At 44.6% G+C, this 25,523-nt stretch overlaps 1 protein-coding gene across 1 annotated transcript in view; it reads left to right on the forward strand.

Moving 5' to 3' along the window:
- The window catches only part of CDH24 (cadherin 24), a 37,256-nt gene extending 12,110 nt beyond the window's left edge, over positions 1-25,146 (forward strand). Inside the window, exons 8-14 of the mRNA XM_030186749.1 lie at positions 5,496-5,683; positions 12,430-12,683; positions 14,648-14,784; positions 17,264-17,385; positions 19,894-20,011; positions 21,204-21,455; positions 24,602-25,146. Of these exons, the coding sequence (XP_030042609.1) occupies positions 5,496-5,683; positions 12,430-12,683; positions 14,648-14,784; positions 17,264-17,385; positions 19,894-20,011; positions 21,204-21,455; positions 24,602-25,146 (1,616 nt within the window). The remainder of the gene's footprint in view (positions 1-5,495; positions 5,684-12,429; positions 12,684-14,647; positions 14,785-17,263; positions 17,386-19,893; positions 20,012-21,203; positions 21,456-24,601) is intronic.
- Positions 25,147-25,523: the final 377 nt, after the last annotated feature.

Below are 25,523 nucleotides of genomic sequence, written 5' to 3' on the forward strand. Positions count from 1 at the left end.
TAGACAGGTAATCAGTTTATTCAGGGCTGTAGGTAAGTCAGATTCAATGAGTATGAGTAGCTGCACATCATCCGCATAGATGTAGAACTGAGTGTCCACTGACCGAATCAGCTCAGCTAGTGGCTTAAGGTAGATACTGAACAGAATAAGTGACAGTATTGATCCTTGTGGTACCCCCAGAGGTCAGTGCCCATGGTGGCGATGAGGTGCTGCCAAACATGATGGACTGTTGCCTGTCTGATAGATAGGACTGAACTAAGCAAGTACTGTTCCATTGATACCTGTTTCTGCCAGTCGTGCTAGCATGATATCATGATCCACAGTATCAAAAGCTGCTGAGAAATCAAGCAGTACTAACACCGAGGCAAATCCCCTGTATCGGTTTCTGTGAAGATCATCTAGTAGGGATACAAGGACTGTTTCTGTTCCATAACTAGGTCTGAATCCAGACTGACATGGATCTAGCCAGATTTTCTCTTCTAGCCAACCACTGAGTTGAACACAGACTGTTTTTTTTCTATAAGTTTTCCTAGAAATGAGATGCTGGATACTGGCCGCTAACTTTCAAGTTTGCCCTGGCCAAGGTTGTTTTTCTTTAGCAAAGAGGGAGTACCACTGCTCTTTTTAATGCTGTTGGTAGTTGCCCATTAGAAAGAGAAGAGTTCATGATTTTGCGGTGCCTCCTATGAAACCCAAACTTGCCTGCTGCACTATTTTTGATGGGTAGAGGTTGAGGGAGCAGATAGCTGGTCAAAGGTCTCTTAGGATTTTGTCAAGGCTCTCCTCTGTTATTGGGTTAAAAGTGTTCCATATGTCTGTGTCAGGAGGGGGCGAGTTTGTGCACTCCTGGTTAGCTGACTGGGTGTACTATGCAAAAAAATAAAGAATGTCAACATTAAGAAAGCAACAAAAAGGAAAACTAATATAAATATTACTTATCAAATAGAAAAGTTTTAATCTTTTTGCAAAATAAGTAGTTATTTTCCGTCCAGATAAGAAAAGGAAAAGAATTCCAAACTGAAGCACCAAATGCCGAAAATATAATCTTAGCCACTCTATGGAAATGTATATTTCTAATAGATGGTGGATGGAGAATGAGCTTATCACGCAGTCGAGAGGAAAATCTGCCTACCAGAAAAAAGACAAGAAGTGGTATGGCTCAGATGCTGAGCCATGTGGAATTTGATGCAAGAAACAAGCTGCTTTAGGCTGATCCAAGATGGCCGCACGTAACTGAGGTGCTGCTAGCTTCTCAAAGCTCCACTGTTAGTTTTGCTTTATGCCTAAACGAAGGGGAAAAGGTGCCACTCGAGCCTCCCAGCAGCTTGAACTCCCTGTTGTTGGTCCATTGGATTATCTTCTGAGAAGTGCTGGGCAGGCAGGGAGTTTGGGAGATAGCCCTCTTGAGACGCCGACCATGAAAGAGGATTTGGCGGTGTCTCTTGGGCTGGAGCCATTGTTAAGTCCCGACCAAAGGGCCCTCCCTCATAACTGCGAGGAACCAGTTTTCCTCTTCTGGAGTCGGCAATGTCTCTACCAAGGAGTGTGCTGGGCGCCTAATCGAGCGAGGCTCAAGTACAACTATTGGACACTGTGGGAGGCATTGTGGATGGTTGCCCGCGGGACAGTGGTACTGTGGCGAGTTCTATCTTGGAGGACCAAGGTGTTGCCAAAGAGATACTGGAAGGAGCTACTCCTCAAATTGTGTCAGTGGTGCCTATTCCCGAGTTTTCACAGAAGAAGCTGCTGAGGTAACCCTTGAATCCCTGTGGCTTTTGATTTCCGACTTGGGTAAGACCTTGTTTCCACAGATGCATGTTTTGACACAGAAACTGTCTCAGGTAGAAGTCAGAACTCTGAAAACTGAAGCAGAGTGAAGGTGTTGTCTTCTTGAAAAGAACAAATTAGTAAGGAGTTATTTGCTGTTCAAAATTTACAAAGTTCCATGATGAAGGACTTATCAAACTTGAGGAATAAATGTGAAGGTTTGGAAAATTAGAAACTTCAGATTCAGAGATCGCTAGTACAGCGGCAACTTTGGTGGCCTCTGTGGCACTTTCACCTGATAAATAATGGTTGCTGAGAATGTACTTTAAAAATAGAGAAAACTCTTTTATGGGTTTCAAGATTCAAATATTTCCAGATGTATCAAGATACCCAACATCGGCGTAAGCAGTTTTTGTTATTGAAACCAGGTTTCTTCAGATTGGAGGTTCCTTCTTCTTAAGATATCCTTGTAAATGCATCATTAGATATAAATCTACTAAAGATGTTTTCTTTGATACAACACATCTTTCAGCTTTTTTTTTGGCAACTAAACGAGTGTTTAGAGATTGATGGAGCTCCTCATTTGAGTAGTGCTGTGCCCAAGCACCTTGCGTGTGCATTTTCCTGATTTGTTTCTTTATTTCTTTTCTCTTCTCTTTTAAGTCTTGGATCCCCTTTATGGTGGACTTGAGTGATTTTCTTTGAGTTTATTTATCAGGTTTTGATAGATCGCTCTATGTTTCAATTCTTTTATATCAATTTGCTGTACAAGTGTTTATTGCCTGGATATATGTTAAACTTTCAATAAATATAAAATAAAAAAAGACAGAAAGAAGCCGCTTTAAGCAAAATATGCTTACTTACTGGAAGCCAGTGGAACTAAACAATATAAGAAGATATACTTGTAAAATTACTGAGCCTAAAGATCAGTCGAGCTGCCGTGTTTTGAATTAGCTGTTAGTGCTGTTATGGTATGGCAGATTTGCTACATAGGTGCTGAGTGTGCTTTTTGCAAAGTTTAGTATTGGATATTGGAAAGACTTTGTGCTGGTATTACTAAAGTGACAACAGAATATAAACGTTCTATTTTTGTAGAATGAGTTTCAAGGAGAAACATCCAAATTCTGTTCTGCCACTGCGGTTGGAAGAGTTTCTGTACACATGGAGGGTTTCTATCAGGGTTCTTCTCCTCCTTTCTGTACTGTTACAGATTAATGATTTATCCCAGACCAAACTCCCATATTAGAACTCTGATTGAATGATGTAATCAAATAATTAGAATTTTGGTTTTACTGGGGTGTTTAAGTGGCCAAGACTTTTTTTTTCCTTCATTTTCTTTTCCAAGTTTAATTGTAAGGCCCCAGGATTCATCATAGGCCTCTTGCAGGCAGGTTTTCTTGCAGACTTTTTAGGATAAGGGATACAGCAAGGATATCATCTGCGTACAACACGTTTGATCTCTGAATCACTCAGTTTAAGCCCCAGAAAATGAGATCTCTCTGGTAGTATAGGATGATCACTGGTGTAGAAATGAAAGGGGGGGGGGGGGGGAGGGTATAGGGGTATCAGGCTATGTTCCTCTCTCACTCTCCAGTCTGAAACTCTGCCTGTTGGTTATCTTCACATTACAGCTCATGGATGAACACATGGTTTTAACTAAATCATAGATTCCCCCCCCCCCCAATTCTAATTTACAGCAGTTTAAACTTGAGACAAGGTGACAGATAGAATCAAAATCTCGTGCAAAGGCAATAAAAACCCACAAATATCTTTGATAATCAGTGTCTCTAAAATAAAATTATGGTCACGGGTTCCGATTTCTGTACAGCTGTTCATTAGGACTTTTACTATTCATTTGTTCAGGGTTTGTTAACCTTACTGTTGACACAGATGTCCCTAAATATTTAGGTTAGTGATAGTCCCCTGTTTACAAATTAGTCCCTCTGATCAGGTCATAGAAAAATGAGCAGAGAGCAGAATAAGACTAAATGGTTGTTTTGCTTATACTTCCGGGACATGTAGCTGCTGCATTTAAGAAACAAACCTTTTCATGGTACAGAAGTGGAACAAATTGTCAAGAGGACTTGAAGAATGTGGGTTTAAGAAACTTTTACATTTTTAAATTGTTTCCTAGGGAGAAGCTATAACCTAATGCTGTTTTAAGTTGTGTTTTAAATATAGTCCTAAGGAAATTGGACTATATTCAGTTGATGTCTAAACTCACTGCGATGCGACAAGGTCGTTTGATTAAATACCATCATGTTTGGGACCCATATATTGAGTGGTCAGCGCAGCCTAATCCTAGCTTGCCCATTACCTGGGGGGGGGGGGGGGGGAAATACTTGGGGTTAAAGCTTAAGAGAAGTTATTGCAATTTGTTGTTGGAAATATTTTTGTTGTATGGTTGCAGCAACATTTGTATGTTATGCCTTTATTCAATAAATATAAATAAATTGGGAAAAAAAATAATGTATCTGTACACCGCCTTGACCGTTATGTCCACGAATAGGGTATATACATTTCTTCGATTTCCTGTATTCTTAAAGTAATCTTTCACTGCATTTTCTAGCAGGTTAATTTCTTGTAGGTGTGGTTGTTTTAGATCTTCTGTCAGATCTGAAGGTTTGATCTCATTCCAGATTTCACTGAGCTGCTTTCCTCAAGGGCTGCTTCTGTCTCCCTCTCTCCTTCTCTGGATCACAGCCTCTTTTGTCTTTCCCTGTTCTCATCTTTATCTCTTTTTCTGTCTGTATTTCTCCTTCTCTCTTTTCCCATCCTCATTCCTCTTTCACAGAACTCTACTTACACAAGAAAACAACATTAATGCCTTTTAAATAAATGAAAATGTTGGTAATGAGTTTGAAGTGATGGGCGCTTGGGGGACGGAGGGAGAAGTAGTGATTTAATTTTTTAACGCAGCTCAACTTGTTCGGGCCAGCCTCTCATGCTGCCAGTTACCACAGGCATCTAATCCCTCAAATCTCTCTTTTTTTTCTCATCCCAGCCATGGGAGATTTTCATATTTGAGAAGGGGACAAGTGAGAGGTGGAGTCTGCAGGGGTAAGAGATCCAGAGACAGGAAAAGGACAGGGATATGAAAAAAAAAAAATCACAAAGTACTTTTCGTGACTGCCCTAAAGCATGGCGAGTATTACAGGCAGGTGAGACACTGAAAGGTGAAGTTTTGTGGGAAGCAAACGATCTCAATAAATATTAATGAATGCCATCCAGCTGTGCTTCCCAGCTGTTGTACATCACAGGGCTCAGCTCCTTCATCACAGCAAAGCAGAATAAAAGAGCCGCAGCTCCTGTAGGGACCGAAGCTACCCCCACACCTGCTGCTCCCATCACAGCAGCCACAACCAGGGAGGGAGCTCACAGCTCCTGAAAGGCTCCAAGCTTCCCACACACCTGCTGCTCTTATAACAGCCACAGCAGGGGAGGGAGCTCACAGATCCTCCATCCCCAGCCCAGAGAGGAAAGGACAAGTCTTAAAACAGATGAAGAGGGAGCCAAGAATAAGTGAGGAATGGGTTAGGGGACACAGATGGAGGAAAGCACTGAGTAACAGGATGAATGATCAAGAAAATACTAGGATGGATGCATGAATTAGGCAGATGGCTCCCTCCAAACAGTACATTTTTACCAAGAAAACTTGGAGCTGTTTTGTTGTCTCTATGGTCCTGTACTCATTGGTTTCCCCTTCTCTCTCCCTCCCACCCATAAAGATTTGTATCAGTTTTCGGTGCTGGAAACTTCAGAGCCTGGTTCTTTGGTTGGACGACTGAGGGCCCATGACCCGGACATTGGAGAGAATGCGCTAATATCATACAGCATTCTGGATGTGGAAGGGGCAGAGGCCTTCAGCATCAGCACAGACTCCCAGGGCCAGGATGGAATCCTGACCGTCAGGAAGGTAAATACAGCATTGGGTGGGGGGAAGAGAGAGAGAGAGAGAGAGAGAGAGAGAGAGAGAGAGAGAGAGAGAGAGACTCCCTTCACTGATGGACATGTGAGATTTATTTTTGTTACTTTTGTACCCCGCGCTTTCCCACTCATGGTAGGCTCAATGCAGCTTACAACACAAAGCCTTACAAAAAATGAGCAAACCTGCCATACCATGACAGCACTTACACATCAGGACTCATACAGAAACAGCCCTCCAGATAAAGGCTGCCCCACAAATACTACACCCTTAACTGCAAAAACAAAAAATAAAACCCAGAACAAGACTACAGAGAAACTACCCATTAGCAGAATCCCTCACCTCGGTCGTACACAGAACATAGACAGAACTTCACAAAATACAGGATAAAGGACCACTGGAACCATGCAGACAAAATCTGCATGCAGTGTCAACACCAGAGAAACAGAAGCAGAAATGCATTTCCTCCTGTACTGTGCAAAGTCCAAAGACAGAACTGATGCACATTTCCTAAGGATTAGGGACAGAAAAATCAAAGACTTCCCACAAAAGAATGAGCGGGGAAAACTGTGTCTAACCCCAGGAAAAGAGGAGAAACAGCAGCTAGAACAGTAAAATCTGTGGGATCCTGAACCCAGGTTAGAAGCAGAAATGCATTTCCTCCTGTACTGTGCAAAATGCAAAGAGAGAAGAGATGCAGAGAGAGAGAGAGAGAGAGAGAGGGAGAGAGAGAGAGAAAATCAAAGACTTCCCACAAAAGAATGAGCAGGAAAAACTGTTTCTAGTCCTGGGGAAACAGGACTATCCTCCACCCTGTTCCCTGCCCCTGTGCCTTCATTCTTCTCTGCTGCCTGCAAACTTCTTCCTTTCTTTTCTATACTCCAATCACTGTCCTTGTGCTCTGTCATTTTCCTTTCTCTTGTATGTCTTATAATGTTTATTTCAGATGGATTGTTAAATAAACCTAATCTTCATATTGTGTTGGTTTACCAATGTCTTGGTCTGACCACTACCTGATCACTTTTGATTGGGAATGAATTTACTAATGTGCAGACCATAGTAACATAGACCAAATCTCTTGTTAAGAAAGTGTTGAATCCTGATTCAGTAGATCACAAGGTTTTTGCCCATGGTGTCTCTCAGCTACAAGAGGATTTGAATTTGGCCGATTGTTCATTTGATGAAATTGTTGAGTCTTGGAATTCAGATGTTCATCAACTGTATGAACGACCGGCCTCCACTAAGACAGTTAAATCGAATTCCCATAAGTTTTCCTCTCCCTGTTTTAATGATCAACTTAGAATCTTAAAAAGAAGGGTGAGAAAGGCTGAGAGGACTTGGTGCTGAATGCGAACTACTGATGACAGATGTGTTTGGAAAAGACTGTCAGACGAGTATAAATCTGTTATTCATGAGATAGAAAGAGTCTATTTTTCTCAGCCGTTGTTGAAAACTCCTAATAGATCCAGGAATATCTTTGCCTTGACCAAGAATTTGTTTACTGCCTTTCAAGGTACTGAACAATATTTGTCTACTCAGCTGAATTGTAAAATTTTGTCAGATTTTTTTTCCATAAGAAGATTGATAAAATTCACTCTACCTTGGTTTTAGAGGCTCAACCTACAACATTGGGGGTTTAGTGCACAATCAGTCTGATTCTTGTGTTCAGAAGAGGCCTAAATGTAATACTTTAGGTCCATTTCGGCTATTTCATTGGATGACCTAGGAAAATTAATAGCGTCCTTCAGCTTCAATTTTTGATCCATGAACTTCAACTTTACTACTGGATGTGAAAGATGTAACGCTTAAGTCTGTTGTGCCTTTGAGATTGAGAATTGTACCTAAGGCCTGGAAGAGTGCAGTAGTTTGACTAATATTAAAGAAACCTTCATTAGACGCAGGTCTGTCGAGTAATTTTAGGCTGCCGTCCAATTTGCCATTTTTATCTAAAGTTTTAGAAAAAGTGGTTTTAACACAACTGCTTGATATTGTTGAGAAACAAGGGGTTCTTTCTGAGTTTCAGTATGGTTTTAGGAAGTTCCATAGTACAGAAACTGTTTTGTTGGATATTGTGATGACTGTTGGAAATATTTAGACCTAAGTGCCGCCTTTGATACACTTAGATGCTGATTTTCAAAGCACATAGACTTATGAACCACTGCACATGTGTACCCTCGGGAAAGAGTCTGGTAAGATTTGCCTCTTTGCGGATAATACCAAATCTGCAATAGAGTAGACACCCCTGATGGTGTGGATAACACGAGGAAGGATTAGCGAAGCTAGAGGAATGGTTTGTAATTTGGCAACTTAGATTTAATGCTAAACAATGCAGGATCATGCATTTGGGCTGCAAGAACCCAAGGGAACGGTATAGTGTAGGGGGTGAAGACCTTTTGTGTATGACTTGGTGGTGATCGTATCTGATAATCTTAAGGTGGCCAAACAGGTAGAAAAGGCAATAGTGAAAGCTAGAAGGATGTATAGGGAGAGGAAATGCCAGTAGGAAAAAGAACGTGATGATACCCCTGTGTAAGACTCTGGTGAGACCTCATTTAGAATATTGTGTTCAATTCTGGAGATGCCCTTCAAAAAGATATAAACAGGACGGAATCAGTCCAGAGGGCAGCTACTAAAATGGTCAGTGGCTCTAGTATACCAAGGGCAGGGTAGTGGGGGCAGTCCACCTTGGCAGCAGGCCACAAGGAGGTACACGGTACAGGCATGTGGCTGTCTGCTCTGCCGGTCCCCTGCCCCTTCTGATGTCAACTTCCTGTTCCAGGCAAGGGGACCAGCAGAGCCAACAGCCACACGCCTGCTCCGTTTACCCCCTTGCACAGAGGATCAAGGTGCTCCATCCCAGGTGGCAACTAAGGTAGGTACACCACTGGTCAGTGGTCTTCATCATAAAGCGTATGGGGACAGACTTAAAGATCTCAATATGTATTATTTGGGGCAGGAGAGGGGAGATATGATAGACACATTTAAATACCTACACAGCATAAATGCACAGGAGGAGAGTCTCTTTCAATTGAAAGGAAGCTCTGGAATGAGGGGCATAGGTTGAAGGTGAAAGGGAATAGACTCAGAAGTAACCTGAGGGAATACGTCTTCATGGAAAGGGTAGTGAATTTGTGGAAAGGCCTCCCAGTGGAAGTGGTGGAGACAAAAACAGAATCTGAATTTAAGAGAGTTTGAGACTACTCTCTAAGGGAGTGATAAGGAGAATAGATGGCATGGATGGGCAGGCTGGATAGGCCATATGGTCTTCATCTGCCTACATTTTTCTCTGTATCCAGTCACGCACATGGTTTATAGAATATTATAAATTACACGTATTGCCTTGCGCACTTCGGCATGCCAGCTTACACCTGCCAGTGGCATAAAAGAGTGCATTACACTGGGTGCGCCAATGCCGTCATATGCATTATAGGAGTCTTGGTGTCAAGATGCCGCTATAGTATTGGTACTCCACTTTATAGAATTGGCCCGACAGGCACAAATCCAGCATGTACACTCATGGGTGCACATTCGCGCAATTAAATTAGTCACCTTATTTTCTAACAATAAATAAACAACAGTAACTCCTCTTACTCTCTTACCTATCTATATGTTAACCATCTCTCTAACCTCATGTGCACCTTTCTTTAAATTACTCACCTTTCTTTCTAACTCCTTTTACTCTATTACCTATCTATATGTTCCATCCTTGCTTATACCCTACCCCGTCTATTAAAATGTTCTATTACGTATTGTGTTGACATGTAAGTAGTATACTATGCCATGCTTTGTATTATTTGAATATTTTTACTGCTGTAATTGAATTATCTATTGCTTATGTTTGATTTATTCTTACTGTACACTGCCTTGAGTGAATTCTTTCAAAAAGGCGGTAAATAAATCCTAATTAATAAATAAAATGTTAGTATTCTGAATAAGGATGCATTTTCAATTAAAATTTCTAATTGTGATTAACTGCATGATCAAAGGACCAATATCTCCCTTTTCTTCTGCCCCCAGGTCTAATCTCTCCCTTTCCTCCATCCTTGCCATTGTCCAGCATCACTCCCTTCCTCCCCTGTACCCTCAGGACCCTTATCATTCTCTCTCCCTTCCCTCCCATCGGCCCCTACAGAAACAGGAAGTTGCATCAGAAGGGGCAGGACAGACCAGAGGGAAAGCTCTGGAGCAGGCTGCAGGCAATGCATAACTGACATGTAAATGTCAGCACCTGCTTTATAGGATCAGTTATAACATGCATGCTCAAAGTGTTTCACGTGATTCCTTTTTTATAGAGCCTCCAGTTAAAGTTTCAAATCTCCAAGACAAGCGATAACTCTTTCCTTGTTTTGGAGACAGTTGTTCTTCCCAAGGTATGACATCCTCTGCAGATAATTCCACACTTGAAAAAAATAACGTCAGCCGGATTTCTTTTGAGTCTAAATGCTGAGATTTATAAATTTTTCTCTCTTTTCTTCAGGGAATGCTGAGAAAATGACTCACTCACATTAAGTGCAAATGGAGAGCCTTTTAAGCAAAAGAACTCAATCTCCACATGGCTTCAGCCAGACTCATCAGATATTATCACCCCAGCCCCCAGCGTCTCTCCCCTCCTGTCACAAAAGAATCCCCTTGATTTTCTGCACCCCTAAAAACATTGCTCTGCACTTTCTCACATTAAAGCTTAACTGCCAAACATTAGTCTCCCATTTTCTGTAAATCACTTCTCACTTTATCTGCTTCCTTGAGCACCGTTCATTCTGTGGCAGATCTTTGGGTCATTTGCAAAAAAAGCATACCTTTCTTACCAGCCCTATTGGCAATATCATTCACAAGGATATTGAAAAGAAATCAGCCCCAGGACTGATCACTGAGTTATTCCACGAGTCACCTTTCTCTCTCCTGAGTGAATTTCATTTACTACTACTCTGTCAATCAGACAGGTTTTAATCCAGTTCACCACCTTGGGGTTTCCCCAGGCTGCTGAGTTTATCCCTGAGCCTCCTCTGAAGAACAGTTATCAAATGCTTTCCTGAAATCCAAGCAGAGTACGTTCAGCGCATCCTCTCAGTCTGAATCTCTGGTCACCCAATTGATGAAATCAATCAGATTTGTTTGAGACAATCTGCCTCTGGCACATAGGAAAATAAAGTTGTTCCCCCAGGGTCAGACACACAGAGTCAGTGACAGAGATGGGGATTAGAACTGAGGCACAGGGAGATTAAAAAAAAGACTCCCTCAGGGTCACACACAGTGTCAGTGAAGAGAAAGGTTTGCTTCCTGTGTGTGCATATGTAATTGTGAATCTCTCTCACATCTTCATTCACAAACCTGCTGCCTTCCTTTCACATTCTCCCTCCTCAACTCCCAGCTTTCCTTGTGATTTACTGGCAGCCTCTAATTGCGTTGCTTGTCCCTTGTTATTTCCTCTTGCACCCTGCATCCATCAGCCTGTGCGTGGCCTGTCGCAGCACACCAGTCAGTGCCATCCATCAGCCTCTGGTGGTGGGCACGGTGGCATGCCCGCCAAAGCGGAAACGCCAGAGGACAGGTATAACTCCACTGCCAGAAGTCACAATATTGCAAACTGCAATTTGTTTTAACTCAGAAAAATAGAGAGAACAGACCATCTACTGAAACAGAAAAACATCAATCCACAGAAGGTTATTGTCCACAATACAATACCTCCTCCCCCACCATTCCCCACAGCACCCCCCACACCCGGCACTCTCCCATAATTGCCTACAGCTCCCCCATCAGCCAGCACTCCCCCCCACCAATGCATAAAGCTCCCCCCACAGCCAGTGCTCCCCTACCATTCCCTATAAAACTCCACCTCCAGCCAGCATTCTTCCACTATTTCCTATAGCTCCCCCATAGTCAGCACACCCCCCCACCTTTTACTACAGCTCCCCAACAGCAAGCACTCCCCCACCATTCCCTATAGTGCCTCCTACAGCCAAAACTCATCCATCATTCCCTTCAGCCCTCCCGCTGTAGCCACTCCCCTATTATTCCTTACAGCTCCCCTCACAGCCAGCACTCCCCCACTACTTCCTCCAGATCCCCCCATAGCCAGCACTCCCAAACTATTCCCTAGGCTCCTCCCACAGCCAGCGCTCCCCCAACTATTCCTACAGCTTCCCCCACCATTCCATACAGCTCCTCCCAGCTAACGCTCCCCCAACAGTCCCTAAAGCACCCCCACAGCCAGTGCTCCACCGTTCCTACAGCTCCCTCTACCCAGTGCTCCCCTGCCATTCCCTACAGCTGCCCCCAACATTTCCTATAGCTCCCCCCACAGCTAGCACTCCCCCACCAATCCATAAAGCTCCCTCCACAGCCAGCGCTCCCCCACCATTCACTACTGCTCCCCCACAATTCCCTACACTCCCCTCCCAGACAGTGCTCTCCCACCATTCCCTACACTCCCCTCCCAGACAGTACTCTCCCACCATTCCCTACAGCTCTCCCCACCAAAAACTCACGTTTTTTTTTTTTTTTACACTGCCTTTTCCTCATTTTCTGTTGGAAAAACTTCATTCATGCCTAAGGAAAAATGTGACTTAAAATATTTCTCTCTTTGTTTTGAATGTGTACTTCATTTGTTCTAAGAAAAAATATATTCCAGAACAAATTTCTTTAGGATTTTGCAATTTTATATTCTGTTTTCAGTCAGATTTTTCTCCTTACTGCCCCCCCCCCCCCCCCTTGGTCTTTTTTTCGCTCCTTCTCTCCAGCCTCTTGATTTTGAATCCCGCAAATCATACAGTTTTCGGGTGGAAGCCACCAACACTGTTATCGACCCGCAGTACATCCGGAAGGGGCCCTTCAAGGACGTGACGACAGTCCGGGTGATGGTGGAAGATGCCGACGAGCCCCCGCTCTTCTCTCAGCCCAGTTATCTGCTGTCTGTATACGAGAACGGGGAGATGGGAGCACTGGTGGGGAGGGTCACTGCAACAGACCTGGACTCGCAAAGCAGCATCATCAGGTAAGTCATGGCATCCACTTCCAGCATATATCCCCTGAGAAGTGCTACTGACCCCCCCCCCCCCCCCCCCGAATGTAATACCGACTAGCAGAGTTTTAATGTGCAGTAGGGATCTGATGGAACCATAGCTCTCTGCAGTGTGCCCAGGGTCCTTCACTGTCAGTTTAAACCAGGGGTTCCTCAACCCAGTCCTCGGGGAAAACACCCAGGCAGACAGACCTGCATAAGATGAAGGCTCTGCATGCAAATCTGTCTCACGCATAGTCATTGTGGCTATCCAGAAAACTTGACTGGCTGGGTGTGTCTCAAGAACCGGGCTGAGAACCCCTGCTTTGCTCAATAATGATACTTAAATATGTACAATTTCACCAATAGATTCCAGGGTTTTTACAAAAGTGAAAATTGCATCAAACTCATTTTGATCTAATTTTAAAAACATAGTTTCAGGCCCAGGGATGCTTTACAGTTTTTCTGCCCCCACCCCCAGGAGACCAAAAGTGGGGCAGGCACAAGAACTGGGTCCAGGCCATACATGCTACAAAACAGCAGGAGACCAGAATGCGGTGCACTTAGTGCTGTGCAGCAAGACTAAAACTTCTGCTGAGGAGAGAGACGCAGGGAACAGGGTCCTGCTGAAAGGTGGGAAGAAGAAGAGGCTGGGGAGAGGGAAGGGGGTTAAAGGGGTTTAAACCCCACTGAGCCGGCTGGCTGCCCATATTCAGCACTGGGTAGTGCTAACCGGCCATTCGATCCAGTTAGCGGCGATATTCAGTCCACTAACCGGTTAAGTAAGTGCAAAAAGGCTGTCTAACTTTATCTATTTGTTGCATTTGTATCCCACATTTTCCCAGCTATTTGCAGGCTCAATGTGGCTTACAATGCTCCGTTATGGCATTGGCCATTCCAGAGTGGAAGTTACAATTGTTGTTGCATAGAGAATGGGTTAACATGATAAAGTTAATCATACAGGCATAAAAAGAAGTCAATCGAGATGGAGGTCGAGTGGTAAGGTGTCGTGGTTACAGTTATTGGACGTTGTGGTATGCCTTGTTGAAGAGATAGGTTTTCAGAGATTTACGAAAGTCAGTTAGTTCGTGGACTGTTTTTAAATTACGTGGTAGTGTATTCCACATCCGTGTGCCCATGTATGAAAAGCTGGATGCATGTGTTAGTTTGTATTTCAGTTTTTTACAGCTTGGGAAGTGTAAGTTAAGGAATGTGCGGCTGACCGGTTAGCATTCCTGGGTGGTAAGTCAACAAGGTCTAGCACGTAGGTTGGCGCATCTCCGTGAATGATTTTATGGACTAATGTGCTGAGTTAACTGGCCACTGGTCTGAATATCAGCCGGTACCCTGTTAACTTCCAGGTCGGCGTACCTTCCCGAATATTCAGTGCCGGGAGCCATGCATGCCTTGGCATTGAATATTTGGGAATAGTTCAGGCTGTGAGCAGCTTACAAGCCACTTATTCCCTAGATACTGAGTAATGGGAAGAGCTAGGGGAGAGGAAAGAAAGAGAAAGGTGCTGGGGAGAAAGGACAAGAGAGGAAGGAAAGACAAGGAAATGCTGGAGAGAGAGAGAGAGATGGTACTAGGAGAAGACTCCACTCAAACGTTCCCTCATCCATTCATTTGGAAAGTTGTGCAGCCCTGTTACCTAAACAGCAATGGAATAATGTTGAAAATGATGAGTCAGTTTTCCCACTGATAAATTCCCAGGAAATAGAGATTAAAACCTGAGACTGAAGGATCCCTAAGTATGACTCGCTGGCAGGTCCCATACACCATATGTTGCCTGAAGGCTCTTTTGGAATGCAATGACTTGCCCGACACTGACAGCAGAGGTATCTACATGGTTCCCTATTCCCATTCTGTCAGAAGTTTACCAGTCATGATTAATAGGACAAGCACATTAAGAGGGCACCGAACAATATTACATTAGATCTCTCAATCTTGCTGTGCAGGTATTCTATCGACCAGCACACAGACCCTGAGAGGTATTTCTCCATCAATGCCCTGGATGGCACCATCTCTACAGCCATGGTCCTGGATCGTGAGACTGTTCTCTGGCACAACCTCACGGTTGTGGCTACCGAACTTGGTAAGATGATAGAATTTTAGAAATGGAGAAACATCTCTCTGGTACCAGCAGGAGGCACTCTCACCAGCTTGCTGCGTAGCACAGTGGGAGATGAGTGCGCAGAGAATAGAAACTTTTCCCTAGCTTCCCAGTAGGATTCAGGAGGAGGCAGTGGGAAGGGGGCATCATCCTTTTTCCCTGTATTTACCCTGCTCTGCTCACCGATGTTTACGGGTCCCCGTGGAGCAGCAGTAAAGCTGAAATAAGGAGACTCAGCATTCTTTCTAAAGTGGCTTTGATTCTTAGCAGGAGCTGTTAGCAGAGAATAAATCAAGCAGGAGCAGAACAGAGTGCAGAAGGCTCCCACTCAGGGGTCTCTGACTGTCAGCAGGAGGGAAGGGGGTTCCCTGCAGGGAGAGGAGAGAGATTTATCAGCACCTCTGTGCTCTTGGGAAGGAAGTCTTTGCCAAGCAGCTGTGCTAAGCAGCAGAAAGGAGGAGGAGGGGTGAAGAGCCAGCAGCATAAATGTTAATATGTTTTGGTACAGTTTTCTGATTTCAGCTGGGTTCATGAATGTGCCAATGTCTATGTATCCATGTCAGGGCAGGGTCTGCGTGTCTGTGCATGTCCCCATTTCTGCCATCTACCTGCATGCTTATGAAGGATCACAGGTGCAAATTGGAATGATTAGGGGTTTGCATTGGATCCATGTGGCAGGACTGGTGTTGGACACATCCAGACCAAGGGCAGAAATGAGGGGTGGGTCCCACACAGTGCCAGGTTTCCTGAACCTCTGTCTTAATCACATCACACAGTTTAGCACAGGATACCCCATGTGGTACTGGAGTTTATGGAGTGCTCCCTCTTTCCCCCCCCCCCCCCCAAAACCCAGCCCTGCCACATGGTAATCAATTACAGGAGCCTATTTTTTACCCTACAAAGATATTTCCCACTAGGATCACATAGATTTTAGGAGGGGGGGAGCTTTAATTGATACTTCAAGAACATTTGACACTAGAATGTTCCGATCATTGACCAGGATTGAGTGAACATTGGAAAGTACCCCTAATGCGGTCTCTCAGCCGAAACACTGATTGACACTAAAGAGTAGCACAAACAGAATCGCCATCTGAGGAGGCTTCAAAGAAAGCTGTCACAAAATGTTGCATTTTGAATTTTCAACAGATCTGGACTTGGGACATTTATTTGGACATGTATTACATTGACATATCATGATAGCACGTTTACACTGTAATACACCCTCCGGTTATTCACCCCAGAAATGATGCGAATGCAGAGCCCGGTTCCACATCGTGTGTGTCCATGCGGTTATACGTTTGTGATCAGATTTGTGCTAACACAATCACACTTTGCTATTCATGCCTATGTGATTATATATCAGGGTGTGATCACACATCGCTCTGCCTGGTTCGAAGCATGCAAGTGATTGTATGTCCATGTGTTTATGGATGTTTGGTTAATGCACTCATATGTGGTTATGGTTGGATCTATGTGGTGTATATGCTTCCATGTGATCACAAGGCTGTCTACATGTATGCCAAAGTTTAAAACAAAAGCCATTTTATTGAAAATTAAATAAAAAAAGGGATGGACCATCTCAAGTTCCAAAACATGGTCAATGACATATGCCTCCTCACTGACGCACTTGGCGTACAGTCTTTTATGACGAGGGAATGCAGACAACGGGACCTGCAAGCCTGCAGCCGGCTGGAAAGCTGAGAGCAAAAGACAAGAAGCTCCTCAGCTGTGAATTCAAGGGTCGGTGCATAAGACTTTTCAGTGATAAGATTATTTGAAATTGCAGCTTTGACTGAAGGCCCTTTTCTTCAGTTCTGGAGAATGATGAAGCAGGTCATCTTGCATTTGTGACCAGTATTTATTTACCAAGATCCCCTTCACTGGGCAGAGCATCTGTCCGATTTAATGCAAAGCATAATAGCACCTCGTTCCTTTCATGATGTGTATGTGTGTGAACACACGTGTTTATACAGCTGCGTGTTTGGGCACGATCATGCCTGCACATTACCTCATTTCCTCATTTTCTGTCTGTTCCTAGGTACCTGTGGCCACGTGTTCATACTCACACACTTAAAGCTGCATGTGTTCCTTTGTTGGTACCCTGTAGACATGTGTTGCTATGGGTTTGTATCTGCACAGTTAGAGGTGTTCATGAGGGATGTGTCTATCCCAGGTTCATGTCCGCATGATTAAATATGATCATTTCCAGTCTGTGTATGTGTGTGTCTTTGCTTGCGACCCCGTGTTTGTAGCTGTGCAGTTACACATCTGTACCCAGTCGGTTATATGTCTGCATCTGATCCCAACTTTATGCTTCTATGGTTGAGCTTGCATGTGACCTCAAGTTTCTGTCCTAGAAGTTGCATTTGCGTCTGATCTTGTGTGTGGGTCCCATGGCCATATGTACACGTGTGATTCCATGTTTGTGTCTTTGTGGTTGCATATTTGCTTGTTGTTTCAGACAGCCCCTCCCAGGCCTCACGTGTGCTGGTGGCAATCCGGACGCTGGATATCAATGATAACGCCCCTCAGTTTGCAGAGGTCTACGATGCCTTTGTGTGTGATAATGCGCAGCCTGGACAGGTGACCTGAGGCGGGTGGGAAGGAGGAAGTTCTACAATTCTCTTGCCCTATTTCCAACATTCCTCCCTTCTTGCAATCTCTTATCCCTCATCTGTGTTAACAGCTATTCTTATCCCATAAACACCAGTGTCATATAAAACCACCCAGGGGTCAATTATTCCAAGAAGTGCTTAACAGGCCTCTCCTACATCTGGACACATGCTGTTGTTTTGGTTATCTCACACCACCAACTGGGCTCCTATTTACCTCTGGGAAAGTTGTTTGCCCATAAGTTACTTCCAGATGATTTCTGGAGACCCCGCAACCCTGTAAACCTGTGGGCCAATGCTCAGGACTTGGCACTATCTGAAAGAGTGCCCAATCAATGCCGTGGGAGCAGCGCAGAAAAATAGCTCCCCCATGCTCAATTGTAAAATGATGCAATTGATATGAGCGCTGTTTGACTGAAAGCAAGGGGGAGGAACATGCCTGGTGCAGTGCACAAGAGTTCTGTGATAAGCACATACCTTGTATGCACGTGCCAGGCAAAGCCAGAAGCAAAGCAGATATCGGCACCATTCTGCACCTTTAAATATAAGCTTTCAATTTTTTTTTTCAACTGAAAAGCTTATATTTAAGCACAGAAAACAGGCACCGATGTGTGCTTTCACTTTCGAGTTTGCCCCGACTCGCATACATTCGTCTCTACCAGCGCTTAGAGGCTTCCAGGGCTTCCTTCTGCTTTCAAATTAAATAAAAATCGGTAGCTTTTAATTCAATTCAATGCAAGTCTCATATACCGCTAATATCCCCCTGTTTAGGGTTCACTGCGTTTTACATCATCAGTGGGAGAGAGATTGGTACAATATTATAAGTATGCCATTGGGTGAATAGAACCTTGTTGGTTAGATACAATGTTATAATAAAATAAATTCAATAAATAAAAACCGGCAGCTTTTAAAGAAAAAATTGTGGGAAATCCTCTCTTCAAACACCCCAGCACCTGCTCCGAGCTGGCATTAGGTTTTCAGCGATAAGGGCGGCTTTGTTTTGTGTGCTGTTCTCCGAGCGTTAGGAGGGATTAGGAAACGACCTCATTAACTTCCGTTTGACTTCATTTGCATGCTATTTACGGTAATCTTTGGCGCGTACATTGTCTCCTGTGCTAGAGCCCTCTCAGCATTCTCACTAATGCCGGCGTTAATTGCCTCTAGTGTCGGTGCTACATTTTGAGCATCGGCCCGCTGCAGTTAACCACTTCCCAGAAAGACATTCACAGATGACACACCCCAAATACTGGGGTTTTATAGAAACGTAGCTTACCAGATTCTGGCCTTTGAAAAATAGTCATAAAATGGATTAAGTTAGTCCCATACCGAAACCACACCACTATTTCCCATAACTGGTGACTGCAGAATGCTGTCACCTGCTGGTTAGCATGAATCATTAGAGCAAAGGAATTTTCACAGATGCTACTAAACCTCTAGTGAACTGGAAACGATATCAACATGTAGAAAAGCCGTGTTTTGCCATTCACGCAGTCTCAGTGCTCTACATCTCCCTGTCCGCCCACCCAGTCTCACCCAGGTACGTGTCTTCATCAAGCCCGATAAGCCTACTCCTTCCATCCAATTTCTGCACTCTACATTTTTCCTGCCACCCTCACTACCCTATACCTCCCCATCCTCTTATTCAGCATTCCTTTTTACACCTGTACGACCATCCATTCGGATTCTACACTTCTTCATCCTCATTTTGAATTTCACCACTCTGTACCCTTCTATCCACCCACCACTCTACACCTTCCCATCTACTCATCCAGTCTCGTCACTCTACACCTCACCTCCCTCATCCACCCATTCAGTGATCCCATTCCACACTTCTTCATCCTCCTATCAAGTTTCATCATTCTGTACCCTTCTGTCTACCCACCACTCTACACCCATCCCCATCTTCTCATTCAGTCTCTACCCCTCTCCCATCCACCGATCCTGTTTGGAATGTCTTCTATCTTGTCTCACCACGCCACCTCTTTTTCCACCCATCTAGTCTCATCACTCTACATTTCTTTATGTTCTTTCTACACTGCATGGTAATTCATCATCCGTATTCCTACCATCAGGGGTGGTGCAGCAATAACCCAGTTTCAACTGCAAAGGGCAGGCAGGCCTTCTTGGAGTTTCAATCGTGCCCCTCACGATTGAAACTCTGATACTGAAGCACCACCCCAGTCACAGGAACATGAATGACAGATTCCCACACACCCTAGAGAGAACATTAGCCCTGACACACTTCTCCATCCACATGTCCGTCTTACACTCACCACCTCTCAATCCAACCATTCAGTCTCACAATTAGACATACTTCCAATAAAGCTATCATTCCAGCTTTAATTTGTCCTTGCACTTAGCCTCACCACTATACACCTTTCACACAATTCTCTCCATTCTACTCTACAGCTTTTCAGCTGTACTTCATGCCGGCACCTACAGATCTCCATTGTTTTGATGACAGCTTATTTCTCTACAGTTAATTCAAACAGTTCGAGCTGTGGACCATGATGACCACACCAACGGTAGCCGTTTTTTGTTTCGAGCCCCTCCCGGCCTTACAACTGATCGGAACTTCACAATCAGAGACAACAAAGGTAGACACCAACACCTGGGGAAACAGTGAGCATGGATATTCTATCACTCTCACCAATGACTCACCAACTGCCATCATCAGTGTATTCCTTCACAAGCTTTCAATCTGTCTTATTGCCAAACATCATCCTCACAAAGCCCCTCCCATATTCTCTCTCAACATCTTCATACAGTCCTTCCCAGGCATGCTCATTCTGTCTCACCATTCTCATGAACGCTTTCCCTTACTCTCTCTTTCTCTCACTATCCTCACAGACTCCCTCCCAAGCCCTCTATCATTGCCATTCCCATACTGTCTTGACCAAGTTTTCTCTCTCTCTCTCTCATTTTCAACTACTCCATCTCAAGTTCTCTTTCTTTCTATTCTCATGCAGTTTCCCCCCATCCTTCCTATGCTCTCTCTCTCTCTTTCTCTCTCTTCAGGACCATGCACTCATTTCCAACCTTGCCCTTTCTCTGTCTCACCATCTTCATACAAGCCCTCTCATGCTCATGATGTCTTGCTAAACTCATGCTGTCCTTTTAATGTTCATTCTCTCTGTATGTCTTCATCCTCATCCACTCTCTCCAAAACTTCCTGTGTATCCACATCCACATGCTTCTCCTAGGATAAGTAGGATGCATCAGCTACATGTATAGGCGATGTCATCCGACAGCTCCCGTTAGATGGAAAACGCTCTCCAATATCTCAGAGGGTTTTTTTGTCCAAACACTTAGAGCATGTGTAGTGTTCCCCTCCAAGCTTTCTGTCTCTTGTAAGCTGATGTTTTCCGTCATCATCATCCTCACACATTTCCTCCCAGGCTCTTTCACTGTTCCTTTGTTCCTCACTGGCTCTTTCTATCCTTCTGTTGCAAAATCTCATTGTTCTTGTCACACTCTTACTTTCTCTATTGCTTTTCATTTTACCTCCTTGTTTTGACACTTTTCCTTTCTAACCTCACTTTGTTTTCCTGTCTTCCTCTATCTGTCTCCCTGCTTCAGAACCTCTGTCAGTAGCTCTCAGTCCTATCCTTGTTTCCACTCCTGCTCACACATACCCCCCTCTTCTTCATCTTTCTGTTTTTCCCTCAACACTTTTCTCACACTCTTACAGAGTCTCCTTAGTCTGTTTTTTTCCTCACTCATGCCCTCCTCGCATTTTCTCAGTCTCTGTTCGCTCCCTGTTCATGCCTGTCCCTCTTTTCTTTGCAGACGGCAGTGCCAGCATCCTGTTACTACAGAACCGCTTTGCCCAAGGTAAAAGGGATATGTACCTTGTGCCCATTGAGGTTACAGACAGTGGACAGCCCCCTCTCAGCAGCACTAATACCTTGACAGTCAGCGTATGCCACTGCAGGATGGATGGCACGATTCAGTCCTGCAACATGGAGGCGTACTTCTCCCCAGCAGGCCTCAGCACGGGAGCCCTCGTGGCTATCCTTACCTGCATTATCACCCTCCTAGGTAAGTCCTTCCTCTTCTTCTTCTCCCCGCAAAGTAGCCCAGTAGATGAGAGCAGGGAGGTGTGAAAGCCAGAGACTTTGAGGACCAAACATCACCAGGATCAGCTCACTGAAAATCCCAGCACCCAGTTTCCAATTCCAGTTCTGCTACCACCCACTCACCGTAAAATCCAAAGATCCAGTCACCAATCTCACCTCTGCCACCACTTTAACCATAAGACCCTGAGACCCAGTCACCAATCCCACCACTGCCAGTGACTCAATTTCCAACCCCAATCCTGACCATGATAGCCAGAGATCCAGCTTTCGTTTTACTGAGGAATTGTGATCAAAAATTAAGAGAAAATACTGATAGTCATACTGGTTTCCTAATAAAAGTCAAAAGTAAGAGAAGCTTGGGCAGGAGAATTAAGAAGACAAAACAGACAATGAAACTTATACCAGAACAGGACAAAGCCGAACTCTCTATAACTGACTGCTTCAGTTACTTTGTCACTAATGAACTTTAACGCAATACCATCCTATTTCTCATTCCAAATATGAATTCTCTACACTTGACTGCTTAATCTACTCTGTCACTTACGAACTTTAATGCAATACGTCTTTGTATTTCTCATTCCGGAAATGGCGATCGCCATTACGGAATAATGTAAGCCACATTGAACCTGCAAATAGGTGGGAAAATGTGGGATACAAATGCAATAAATAAATAAATAAATAAAGTAAAAAGAAGGAAGAGAGAGAGTATGAAGAGAAGGAATGAGCAGCAAATATGCAATGACTAACCAGCATGCCTCCTCTCCTTCCCTGTGATTAGCATGTATCCTTTATCCGGTGACTCACTAGCATGTCTCTTTTCTCTCCTGGCATAAGTACATAAGTATTGCCACACCAAAGGTCCATCAAGCCCAGCATCCTGTTTCCAACAGTGGCCAATCCAGGTCACAAATATCTGGCAAGATCCCAAAAAAGTTCAATACATTTTATGCTGCTTATCCCAGAAATACTGTCAAAAACAAACAGCTAGTCTCTGCTATTAATATCTGTGATAACAAATCAAAACAAAAGTAGAGCTGCAATACAGAGAAATGACTGCTGCTCTAGGCAACTGTCGGTGCGGGAGAAATCTCTTTTTTCTTTCTTTCTACAGGAGGAGTCTCATATATCTTAAACAGCTGATCATACTTCAACTTCCGGTGAATCTAAACGCTGTATATGTTCTTAATCATCGACTCTCCTTCCCCCACCTTTCTAATGCTTATCAATCTGGTGCCTACTAAAGAAAGCAAATCTTATTTATATCAGTGGCTGCGCTTTACTTATCTATGTAGGTCGGCAACACGGAGGCACGCCGACCTACACAGGTAAGTAAAGCACAGCCACTGATATAGCGAATGATACATACCTGTAGCAGGTGTTCTCCGAGGACAGCAGGCTGATTGTTCTCACGACTGGGTAGACGTCCACGGCAGCCCCCTCCAACCGGAAGAAAAGTCTCGCGGGAGGTCCCGCACGCGGGGCACGCCCACCGCGCATGCGCGGCCGTCTTCCCGCCCATGTGCGACCGCTCCCACTCAGTTAAATGACAAGCAAAGGAATAAGAAAGACAACTCCAAAGGGGAGGAGGGAGGGATGGTGAGAACAATCAGCCTGCTGTCCTCGGAGAACATCTGCTACAGGTATGTATCATTCGCTTTCTCCGAGGACAAGCAGGCTGCTTGTTCTCATGACTGGGGTATCCCTAGCTCCCAGATTCACTCAAAACAACAAACAGGGTCAAATGGGTCTCACAACGGCGAGGACATAAAAAAAATTGACCTACGAACAACTACTAACTGGGAGTGCAGCCTGAACAGAATAAAACCGGGCCCAGGAGGATGAAGTTGGATTCAAACCCCGAACAGATTCTGCAGCACCGACTGCCCAAAACGACTGTTGCGTCGGGTATCCTGCTGGAGGCAGTAATGTGATGTGAATGTGTGGACTGATGACCACATCGCAGCCTTGCAAATCTCTTCAATAGTGGCTGACTTCAAGTGGGCCACTGACGCTGCCATATGGCTCTAACACTATGAGCTGTGACATGACCCTCAAGAGTCAGCCCAGCCTGGGCGTAAGTGAAGGAAATGCAATCTGCTAGCCAATTGGAGATGGTGCGTTTCCCGACAGCGACCCCCTTCCTATTGGGGTTGAAAGAAATAAACAATTGGGCGGACTGTCTGTGGGGCTGTGTCCGCTCCAGGTAGAAGGCCAATGCTCTTTTGCAGTCCAATGTGTGCACCTGACGTTCAGCAGGACGGGTATGAGGACGGGGAAAAATGTTGGCAGGACAATTGACTGGTTAAGGTGGAACTCCGACACCACTTTGGCAGGAACTTAGGGTGAGTGCGGAGGACTACTCTGTTATGATGGAATTTTGTATAAGGAGCATGAGCTACCAAGGCGTGAAGCTCACTGACTCTACGAGCTGAAGTAACTGCCACCAAAAAAATGACCTTCCAGGTCAAGTACTTCAGATGGCAGGAATTCAGTGGCTCAAAAGGAGGTTTCATCAGCTGGGTGAGGACGACGTTGAGATCCCATGACACTGCAGGAGGCTTGACAGGGGGCTTTGACAAAAGCAAACCTCTCATGAATCGAACGACTAAAGGCTGTCCAGAGATGGGCTTACTCCCGCACCGACAGTTGCCTACAGCAGCAGTCATTTCTCTGTATTGCAGCTCTACTTTTGTTTTGATTTGTTATCCCAGAAATAAGCAGTGGATTTTCCCCAAGTCAATTTAATAATGGTCTATGGACTTTTCCTTTAGGAAGCCGTCCAGACCTTTTTTAAACTCCACTAAGCTAACCGCTTTTACCATATTCTCTGGCAATGAATTCCAGAGTTTAATTACATATTGAGTGAAGAAAATGTTTCTCCAATTTGTATTAAATTTACTACTTTGTAGCTTAATCGTATACCCCCTAGTCCTAGTATTTTTGGCATTGTCCATCGTGTCTCCTCTTTCTGTACCTTGGGGACCCTACTAGCCTGTCTCCTTTATCTCCTAGGACTCTTTCTCTCTCTCTTGTAATAAACCCATTGACTATTGAATTGTCCTTCATAATGAATACTCTGTCTCTGATCTCTCCTATCTCTGACCTCAGCTATTGTGGTCCTCTTCGTGGCTCTGCGTAAGCAAAAGAAAGAGTCCTTGATCATCTACGAGGAAGAAGACGTGCGAGAGAACATCATTACCTATGATGATGAAGGTGGAGGTGAGGAAGACACAGAGGCCTTTGACATTGCTGCACTCCAGAACCCCAATGCTTCTGCTACCGCCACGGGACACGGAATGGCAGGGGGCTTCTTCCTCGCCACTCGCCGGGATGTGCTTCCAAAACGTAAGACATTAGCCTCAAGGCGGCAAAAGATGACTACCTCATTCTCCACTGCTGGCGCCAGTGCCTTGAACGTAGAGCAGTTCCTGGCTCTGCGACTGAGTGAGGTGGATGAGGACCCGACTGTACCACCCTACGACTCCATCCAGATCTATGGCTACGAAGGTCAGGGGTCATCGGTGGGCTCCCTTAGCTCCTTAGATTCCAGTGCTGGCGAATCAGATGCTGGTAGCTACGAGTATTTGAAGGGATGGGGACCACGCTTCCGAACCCTGGCTGATATGTATGGGGGTAATGAGCCCCCGTTATAGGGCTTCTTCACTACCAATGAGAAGAAGGAAACTCTACAAATACCTGTAATGTGCACAAAATGTACTGGCGTGAAATGGAAGACTTTCACCACTCACGGAAGGGCCCGCTCTTAACATCATAGACCAGCAGGAATTTCATGGCTATTTTGGGGGGATTTGGTCTTGCGTTTGTTTTGATTTGGGTGCAGTGGGGGCGTATGTCTCTTTTATTTATTCATGAAGAATCAGTGCTGCCATCTCCTCCCCATATGATGCAAAAGAGAAACGCTATAGCAACTACACCAAACAAGAGAAAAGGTAATAGGAAATGTCCAGAGATGGTCACTGCATCTTCAGGGATGGGTGTGCTGTGTGTGTGCATAAGTGTGTGTGTCTAG

This window comes from Microcaecilia unicolor, chromosome 14 (genome assembly GCF_901765095.1).
Source record: "Microcaecilia unicolor chromosome 14, aMicUni1.1, whole genome shotgun sequence".
Taxonomy (NCBI): Eukaryota; Metazoa; Chordata; class Amphibia; order Gymnophiona; family Siphonopidae; genus Microcaecilia; species Microcaecilia unicolor.